General features: G+C 41.2%; 1 protein-coding gene across 3 annotated transcripts in view; it reads right to left on the bottom strand.

Annotated features, from left to right (window-relative positions):
• Positions 1–558: 558 nt before the first annotated feature.
• Positions 559–10,428, bottom strand: part of Nplp1 (Neuropeptide-like precursor 1) — a 30,216-nt gene continuing 20,346 nt past the window's right edge. The window contains exons 2-4 of one of the 3 annotated variants that reach the window (XM_046637403.2): positions 3,792–5,088; positions 2,810–2,963; positions 559–1,699 (exon numbers count right to left, since the gene is read on the bottom strand). In XM_046637403.2, coding sequence (XP_046493359.1) covers positions 1,501–1,699; positions 2,810–2,963; positions 3,792–5,088 — 1,650 coding nt within the window. In that variant the 3' untranslated portion in view covers positions 559–1,500. Of the gene's footprint in view, positions 1,700–2,596; positions 2,964–3,791; positions 5,089–10,428 lie in introns of all 3 variants that reach the window. The other 2 variants (XR_006884976.2, XM_046637404.2) reach the window with 2 other exon arrangements.

Here is a 10,428-nt window from a genome sequence, read left to right as displayed (position 1 = left end):
TAGATGAGATTCGGTGAATAAAAAAAAGTTTCAAGATAATCACTTAGGTGATAGGCCTAAAATTTCGGGACGCAAAAGTCGATTTAAGGCATCGACTGTTGCATCGGTTTGCAAAAAATCCACATGGTCAAAACTCTGTTTCCTGTGGTGACTTTTCAAACTGCTTTCGTACATTCGAGTTTGAATAAAAAGACAATTAATAATACTGCGTTCAAGTTAGATTTAATAGAAATAAACGTGTTTCACAGGTACAATCACGCATTATTATACGTTGTACACGCATGAATATAGGAATGATTATGCGCCTGCATGCGTGTGTAAAATCAAGGATCTAAACGCGCGATATCGAGCTAAACATTGAGAATAATAATTTTAATTTCCAATTCAATATATTTAATATCATTTTATTGTCATTATATTACTCGTATAGTATTATTGTCTAGTTAAACACATATCGTATATAGTATATACGTATATATAATATATATGTATATATATATTATATTTTTTATGTTATAATTATTATTATATTAGTATAATTACATATTATTGTCATGATTTTAATTCTTGTTTTTCTTTGATTTTTTTTTTTTTTTTCTTCAATTATATGTCATCCACAGCAATTTCAGCCGGCGGTATCTCATAGGAAATTTGAGAAAAATTCTCCAATAGAAAACCGCCGTTCCAGCCACCTTATAGCTATATATTTTGATACAGAGTTATGATATTAATTATTCTTTCTACTCTCTTATTATTTTCTTCTTTTACCCTTCTCATATGTATATCACCGCGTTCGGAATGAAGAACAAAACCGCTGCACTCTGTTATTTAGCATGAATAAATGATGAATATAGGATTTCATGGAACAGACTAACAACTAGGGATTTAAATTCTACGATCTACGTCGCAATCAGCATAAATTACAAATCCAACGTTCCGCAAATTTTGCATCCATTTGTTCCTGATTTTATTTTCTTTCTTCGTGTTTCCTTTTCATGCTGACTTGCTGGAAGAAGTTTGACGAGTATCTTTATTATAGATTCAAATATGATACATCAAAGCACGGGGACGAATTAAAATATCTGGGATTTCGAAGATCGGACGTGAGTCTATAACTTCGGCGAAACATTGCATAGGTACACAGATAATTACTTTTTCTGCTGGAATCCCATAATATAGACGGCTATAAATTTGAATCCGAATAAGTTATATTAGCCAGTACTAAAATTCATCTTCAACAACTTTTGCCAAAAAGCAAGCCAATATTGCAACTACTATACTCCATCGGTTCTGACGAAGGATAAATGCTTCTTCTTCTTCTTCTTCTTCTTCTTCTTCTGCTTCTCGAGTGTTGACAATCCCTCGCGGATCGCATGCTTATCGTAACACGTTAATATAGGTATACCAATAATGACAGTGGGTGATGGGGGTTAATTGATTACTGTTTGCGCGGTATAATCAACGCTGGTATATTGGGGAAAGGGGTGAATATGTTATAATCTATACGGTTCTTGGGGTCGTGTAAAGCTTCTGCAGTAGAAGTTTGTCGACTGCTGGCAAGAGGAGAAATCTCTTGAAACCGTGACGACAATCTCCGAAGTTCTGGGATCTGGAGTAACGGGTCGCGCCGCCGAATCCTAACGTCCTAGACGCCGAGTCGGCGGGGTAGTCGGCCGAGGTCCCATCTGCGGAATTCGCCCTGAAAAACAAAATCCCACCGTTCACAATTTGCCGTGTTTTCTGATACGACCAACGACTGCATGTAACAAAATAATGCGGAATATTGACGAATAGAAGCGAAAAAGAGGCGACAAAGAGCCAAAAGTAGGCCAATCGGTGATTCAAACTCAAAGTCAATGTCCATGAAACTTCACAACTCGATTCGAAAACGGCTAGAAATTGTCGAACAACCGAAAATACCTCACGTCGAAGTCTGAATCATGACGTGGCTGATTTTACACCAACATAAATGTCACTTTTGCCAGAAAACCGCGTTTATCCTCGATGATAGTTGGGCTTTAAGCTCGTGCATTTTCTGTTTTCTCTTTCGAGCTTCTATTCCGACACAAAACAAGTACAGTATAGTAAACAGTAAAGAAAACGAATCGATTCAAACCACATGAATCATTTTATACACATGATTATCACTGTAAGCGTCTTCCATACCGGATCCTATAGAATCCCTTCGATAAATTGACCCGGAAAATCGGAAGCTCCGCTGAAACGTATGAAAAACTTCACACCGAGATTGAATTGGAGGCTTGCCCGCAGCTTCGGATCAGCATCTTTTGGTGCATACCATAAGTTTCAGCGAATCAGCTGCACGGTTACAGAAACTCTGGCTCTTCCCTTATCCGTTACGAAATATACCGAGTACTGCGTTGATTGCGAGGTGAACGTAACGAGGGCTACTGCAACGCAGACTATGTCCGCAACACATTAACATCCATCTCACTACTTGATCTATGTGTACAACGATATTTAATCTAACACTATGTGCGAACTATACGTGTGTGTAATATCTATAACGAACATTTGGAAAAAACATCGAGGAATATGTGAATACAGTACATCGAACAAACGGCTATCGAACTACCGTGAAAGCGGTCGTCCGTTAAAGGTGCGGTGACCGCAATATTGTGCGGTGGGTATGCGGTTGACGTTAGACAAATAGACATAGTGGTGGTGGTAGTGTTAGTAGCAGTGGTGGTGGTGGTATTGAGGGTGACTTCTACGGGACAGAGACACATCGACAGCACATACGAAGAGTTGAGAGAGGACGCGGAGGAGCGTATCCTACTGGGCTGACCTGTTCACCAGGTACCGTGGGGAGCGGGAAAACCTTGCGGATCTGAACGAGGGGAGCCACCCAAGGCGAGCCAGCGCCCCGATGTGCTTCTTCGAGGGTTGCGACATGTAGAAGCTGGCTTCTTCGCCTTCCTGCATCTCCCTGGGGTCCGTTGCTACATGTGCAGATTCATACCCAAGAATTGTTTTTCTTTTTTTCTTTCTTTTTCTTTGCTCTATTATTTGTTTTTCGTTAAATGACAAGTAACGGTTGCCCGTTCTATCAGCCAACAGACTTTCGTCTCACAATCAGTTACGGTCCTGCGCCTTGTTTTCAGTTTGTTTTGTAATGCATGAAAAAGCTCACGGTTTAAACGTGTTTATATACAATATAACGGTATTCTTAACGCTGTATAACATTGTATGCATATATATATATACATATATATATATGTTAATTATCACTTGTTTGTTGCAATTTAAGTATAGGGAAACCGTTTTCATCGTGTTTTAAACGAGTTTTTGTGAATTAGGGATGAATTTACCGGACCGTTGTCGATTGGCTGAAATAATTACATTATTGCTGGAGATTTTTTGAACGGTTTTTTTTTTCTTCCCCTATATTTTTATTCAGATGGTCGAACAATCGAAGAAACAAGTGTCAAAGACCGTAATTGGAAAAGAAGATCTTAGTAGAAATGACAACGAATATTTTCAGTATTATACGCTACTGAATAAAACAATTTTTCTAATATCCTCTGCGTTTCAATCTCATCGAAATTTATTAAGTATATCCGTACAATGAACTAGAAAAAAATAGAAAAAATTATCAACAGGTAAAATTTTTATGAGACCCGTTTAATTTTTTCTGTTCGAAATGGGAGGATAAATATATTGAACCGTTAATTAAAACCAAGAATTATTTGTTGTTTCTTCTTCCCTATATCATGATAATCCTAACCCGTCAATCGATACGCGTCAACGTCCACGAAATAATTACATACCCATGAATCGTTTCTCCGCGTTGGGATAATCGCCTGTAAGTGCCTCGATAAATTCCTCATAATCCAGAACGTTGTTGTTCTGCATAACGGGCAGAGGATACTCGTCAGAGAATTCGATCTGCCGCTTCGGCCTTTTCTCACCAGCATGCTTGGCGTTCTTCGCTGATTTATTCTTGCCATTGATATCGGTATCGAGCTTGAACTTCTCGTTATCCCCGGAAATCTTCGCGGCCACCGCCGCGGAGCTGGCCAAAGCTTCCAATTTCCTCTCATTGGCGTCCTCCTCCTTCTTGCGCTGCTCTTCCGGTCTCGGAGCATCCTTCATCCGGCCCTTCGCCCTCCCCTCGATGTTGTCCAACGAGCGTCCGAACCTGTTCTGAATCGGCAGAGTCCATCCCCTGGCCAGAGCCGCGATATTGCGCTTAAGTCCAACGGGCATATCGCCGTTCCTAACGAGAGCCGCGAGGTTCCGTTTCTCGCCGTAGCTGGGCTGGAAGCGCGGCGCGCTGCCGCGTGAGAAAATGTCCAAGTACCGCTTCCCGTATGGCAGACTGTAGTCCCGAGCCAGCGCAGCGATGTTGCGCTTACCCGAGGGCAGCGCGAAGTCACGCGCCAAAGCAGCGACGTTCCGCTTTCCCGACGGCAGCGCGAAGTCACGAGCCAGCGCGGCGACGTTCCGTTTTCCCGAGCTAGACGGCGGCAGCGCGAAGTCACGAGCCAGCGCAGCTACGTTCCGTTTTCCCGACGGCAGCGCGAAGTCTCGAGCCAGCGCGGCAACGTTGCGCTTCCCGAGCTCCGAGTATCGGTAGAGCGCTTCGAGCTCATCCCTGTTCAACATAGCCGCGGGGCTCCGTTTCTCTTGATCCTCCTCCTCCTCGTCCGCCTTGTCTTGGATGGATATCGGCAGATCACCGTTTTTCGCGAGGGTCGCGATGCTTCGTTTCTCCGAGTCGACTTCGTCCTCCTCTTCCCCCTCATCGGCCTCGTCCATTCTCGATGCTGCCGGCTCCTCGAAGAGCCGCTGAGCACTGGTCATGGCTGCCAGACGACCCCTCGTAGCAGGGTAGCTGAAGAGCTCGAGGTAGACGCCGACCGGAAGGCAGACCTCACCGTCCTCCGCGTCGTCCGTTGACGTAGTCTTCAGGTTAACGAGCTCGTTTCGGTTCTTGGCGTCGAGGATTATCCGCGCCGTTCGCGAGTACGCCGCAAGGTTTGAACTGACTTCCGGCAGGCGTAGCAGGGCGAAGAATGTCTTCCGGGGTAGGCATTGCTCGCCCTCGTCGTCCTGGCACGTCACCTGAAAGCGAAAGAAAATTAATATTTTTCTAGCAGCGGAATTATTCAGGAGGAAGCGAATCAGCGAATCATCGGTACCGGTATCGGCAGCGATATGCTTCTGATCCTGCATCGCATTTACCTACCTACTCGGCGTTAAATTGGACGTTCCGTCGCATGAAATTTACGCCCGGTTTTGACGAACGTCCGGTAAACGACAGGTGCAATTTAGACGAGGATAACCGCACACGGTGTCATGCGTGCTACCGATTTCGCGGTTCGGTTATACCGCGTGACGGCCGGGTTATTATATTGTGGGGAATTAACGGAGCTCGAGGAGTGTGCACCTCACGTGCCCACGTGGCATCGACGCGTCATCGAACTGATGGAACGTCCAGGAACATCGATTTTTGTATGACGAAACTCTCTCATGACAGGATACGTCGGATACAGATATGCGAATTCAAAAAATTTCAACCCTCTTTCTTCCGCCTAGCGTATGAAATCAATTCCACGTGACGTCGATGTTTTAGAGTATAAATTATATTCAATTCGTTACGTGAAATAAAGTTTGGTCCCGATAGGACAGAAATGATTCTTCATATATCGAAATATCTCATCTAGAAGAACGTACCTACGGAACAGCCACTAGATTTGATGAAGTTACGAAGGACGGATTTCTTCAATATCTAACAAACAAATTCAATATGGCCACCTTCGCTGAATCACTTGCCATTTTCTTTCGGCTGTTAGATTAGTCGTGGCATTCACCAGGCATCAAACATTGTTTCACGCGAAGTTAAGTAATGGCAAGAATATTGTAAGAGCAAATCCACCGTTCGTCAGTTTCTGAAACTGGAAAATTACGTTGATGAAATTGAATCGATCGCAACCAGATGGATTGCCTATCGTAAGGGGCTCATTACGTGGACATTGAATGTTCTACTACTGAACAAATAAACGATACAACGGCAAACTGATCCGCAAATAAAAAATTCAAACGATTCATGTATTGTCATATCGCGAAAATTCTACAACTCATTTTATTGTAAGGTCCAAAATGCAGGACGTTGTAACTTGAAAAGTAATGTGGAAACACGTTTTGAAATGTCATCGGAGTTGCGTTAACGCTCGATCAGCACCACCTGAATTAGATATATAGATACTTTTGCGGGCCAGAACACGCGCACATTATTCCCATATGCGGTTCTCTCTACGTATAGGCTATTCCAGGATTTCTATTTTTAACAAAAATGAAGCAAGTAATCTTTCGTCAAAAGAGAAACAGATGTTGGTTCAATAAATGTTACCCTAGATAACATAATGGAATTTCTGCAAAATTATATCTATTCTTGTTCAAAAAGTGTATACCTAATTTTTGATGACTTTCAAGTTTCATCGACAAAATTCCTAACACATTTTTATCAGGGTGTATGAAATATTTTGTCTAACATGTCTTCTCGCAGAATAATAATACGCAAAATTGAAAACTTCATTTTCTCAATATCTTCACCTACAATTGAATCTTTACGAAGTAAGTAGAGTTTGAAATTTTCAAACCACCAATGTGAATCAACGTCGAAAATATCTTTTCTCTCAAATTTGATAGTATCACATTATCGGTGACCGATCAATTGCGACCATGGAACGCCCCATATGTTGATAATTATTCAGATATTTGGTATGTTTGCGTAAAGTACACATGGCGCGAGCCAGAAAGATATGAAATGCAAAGTGTTTAGGCGTGTATAAATTGGAGAAGAATTAAACAAACGGACATTTCACCAGTTTGAACATGAGCAGCGTGTAATTTTTTCCGGTTAGTGAAAAACGATCTTTGGCAATAACCGACCGTGCAGAAAAAATAACGTGTATTAAAGCAGCAGACCTGTTGAGTGGTTTTAATCAACTGACATTACCGTCTCTCGAGAAATCCCGGCAATTTCTAGAGGCTGTGAGTTTGTTTGAGTATTTTAATACCTAACCAAGGATGTATAACGCGAATACGTTTACCCATGTAAACGTAATACCCATCTTATGGTAATTCCCCTAGGTATACCTAAGAAGCTGGGCGTTCGACGTTCTATCTCTTCTTCTTCAGGAAAAAGGAATCCTTTGAAATTCTCGACGAAGTCAAAGAGCGAAAAGTCGTAAGCGGAGTAGCGAGAGAGATTAAAAAGAACTGAAACGTCGGAGAGTAAATTGAAAGCTGTTGGAAAAAGAAGGCGGAAAGTGTATATTTTTTACATAATAGGAGAAGCGACGACGCTTGATTTCGAGGTAAAAATTCTTCCCAGGGTATTTTTCCCAATTTATTATCAACTCTTCGTATTATTCGCCATAATTCCCCCCGAATTTGCCGTCGCGAAGCTCCGTCTCAATTACTGTGAAAACCCTGAAAGCCACACGCGCTACAACGTCTGACGGGGCGAATTGACTCGAACGCAAATTACGCGAACGCGTTATATCACGAGAAACGCGATTTCGCGTTCGCCAAATTTAGTTACATGCAGATAGGCGGGATAATTTCTGCAGGACAAGCGAGGCCGCGTCATCCGTCAATTTGACCAAACTAAATTAGAGAACCGCACGCGAAACTCGCTACAATCTTCGACACTTTCGTTGAATATTTTCCGAAAACCTTCGACTATCATAAACGAAACCCAGTGTAGAGTCGCGAATTCCCCGTTTTACTACCCCTGCAGTTCATTAACTTCAAATGGGTGGAAACTTCTGGATAAGGTGAACATTACAGTGGCCCTGAAATTTCCGCAAGAGAAGTTATTCTAATATGCATGTATGCTACCAAGGTATATATATGTATAGGTATGTATAAACGGGGCTGCCTCGCAATGAAATTTCAAACTGCAGCAGCCACTGCCAACCTTGCTTTACAACTTGTACGGTACTTTAACGGGAAGAAAGAAAAACACAGAAACAATTGTCCACAATCGCCGCGCAAGAAGAGCGACAAAAAGAAGATAAAACAACGTTTGACGAGATGATAATGCGGCGACACTCTAGTAACGCAAGTTTTACCCTGCAACCCATTTCTCCTAACATTCAATATCTGTAGCGAATTTGCGTTTCGTTGAATCGCGATACGTGACAAAAATTTTATCACGTTTCCGTGAGAAACAAAAATTTCAAACGGTAAATAACGCAGATATTGTAAATATTCAATTAAATATAGTGCAAGAGAATTTTCTGCGTTTTCTTAGTAATTTGATGTTTTGAAAAAAAATTTTTCAAACATCTTCAGAGCTGAATTAATCCATCGATTTTTGGTCTCAACTTTTTCATCGCACGATCTAACAAAGAAACTGAGCTCTTGTTCTCGTCCGTCTTTATGATCGCGGCTCATTTTGCACACGTTGGAGAAAAAGTTTGAACAATTTACGCTGGCGGGTCGAAAAAACTAGGAGTAAAAGCGAAGGACAGCAAAAAGTATACAAGAAACGAAAGCTTTGAGAACCGAGAAACAAGAAAGAAAAATCGTCTAACGGTCATGACGTGAATCGTAAATTAATGTCGGTAAACCACGTCGAATAAATTATCTACTCGGTTATCTTGTCGGCGAAGTCTTTTAATTTTTTTTTTTTTTTTTCCCACCCTCTCGGTCATTGCGTTATTAATTCATTACTCGAGCTAAAATATTTTCGCTCTCGATAGCGCTGCTCAGTTTTTGCAGTACGTTACGAATTTCAATATCTATTTCACGACCACGGGGTGAGAAAAAAAAATCGAAAAGTTGCCTCGAAACAAAAAGATAAGACTCAATTTTACACCGGCTGTTTCGATTCGGAAATTTTTCACACGGCGAATGGGTCTAAAAGTTTGTTCGACATGCACGAATACTCGGTTTTACCTAGACCGGAATTAATTTGAAGGTCCTTTCTCGTCCTTGCGTTTCGCTCACGTCTCATACAGCAAACCCATCCACACACGCACCCATTCAGGGGGAATTTCATTTGCTGGGATGTCCCATGCTACCCATACAGTGTTGCTCCGCGTCGGTGATTCAGTCAAGTATAACGGACGTGACGTGCCTCGTTTACCGAATATCTGTTTGCCAGACCATCCGTCCATCCGCCCCAACCCCCCTCCCCTATGCCTTATCGCAGCTTTCCTCGAAATCCTCAAATTGCCCCAAAATGCTACTGACGTGTTTCGAAGGATATTGTATTTGACAAAAGATTCAAAATCTGTTAAAAAAAAAAGGACTCTTCGAAATCGAATTCACCATTCGTAAATATTCTTTTAAGCATTGAAATAAAAAAATTTTTGCCTTGTTCGAATTTTTGGAATGAAAAAGAATTTCAAGATCGACCGATTCGATTCTGATTTTCAAGGATTCGAAAATAAATTTTTATTGAAATAGAGTTACACTGATACAGTTAGACAGTGCCGCATATCAGAAATTGTTCATCGAAGTTGTTCGCCAAGTTCGAGAAACTTTGAGAAGAAAATTTCGAGATTGGTGAATTTAATTCTAATTTTTCTTCCAGGATTCAAAAATATATTTTTATTAAAATAGAGTTAGACCAACATAGATAGACGATACGGCCTTTCACAAATTGTATAGTCGCCTAACTATACGTAACTGTGTATTTTGTAAGCTTTCTTTACTTTGTACGTCACAATGTTTTTCATTTCAAGAAGGCAAGTTTTTTGTAAGAATAATTGGAAGCTTAATTGGCGTTTTAGTTTAAAAACAACGATCAAACAGTTGCTGCATTGAATTTGAATCTGCTATAGATGAAAATCCCGTAATATTTTACGATCAAATTTGTTGAACAGTTAGATTATATAATTTCGTTGCAGTCTGAGTACGAAGTGTCATGTGCATTAAATTCCTACACCCGGAAATTGACGGTGTTTACCGCTTGCGCCAGTGAGCCATTACCAAAACGTGAGATCGACTGCAGAATTCTCAACCAAAACAGAGACGCGAGTTGCGATTTGTTAAAGCCGATAAAGCGTTTGTTCCGCGGAAATAAGCCTCGTAAATCTGGAAAGTTGTAAATAGCGTCGGGCTTTAAAACTAAACGTTAGCAAAGTTCGCATTACGTTTATACATTATACGAGCGTCGCGTATTATTTACGAGTTTCGATCCCACCTTATATAACAAAGTTCAAGATGGCGATGAAAATCGTTAAACTAAAAACTATATCTCCTCGATCCAGAAATTGAAATCAGTCGAATCGCCTGAATTTAAGGTCAATTTAATCATCGTCTGACGTAAATTTCTCACATTACGTGATTTGCTCGAAATTTTTGACCCTCGATATTTTACTCGAAGATTTCCTCGATCACGGCTCATGGTTTCTATTTTTCCTACACCGTCAAACGTTCCGTTCG

This window comes from Neodiprion pinetum, chromosome 1 (genome assembly GCF_021155775.2).
Source record: "Neodiprion pinetum isolate iyNeoPine1 chromosome 1, iyNeoPine1.2, whole genome shotgun sequence".
NCBI lineage: Eukaryota > Metazoa > Arthropoda > Insecta > Hymenoptera > Diprionidae > Neodiprion > Neodiprion pinetum.
The sequence above is the reverse complement of the archived record's forward strand: the minus strand, read 5'-3'. Positions and strand labels throughout refer to the sequence as shown.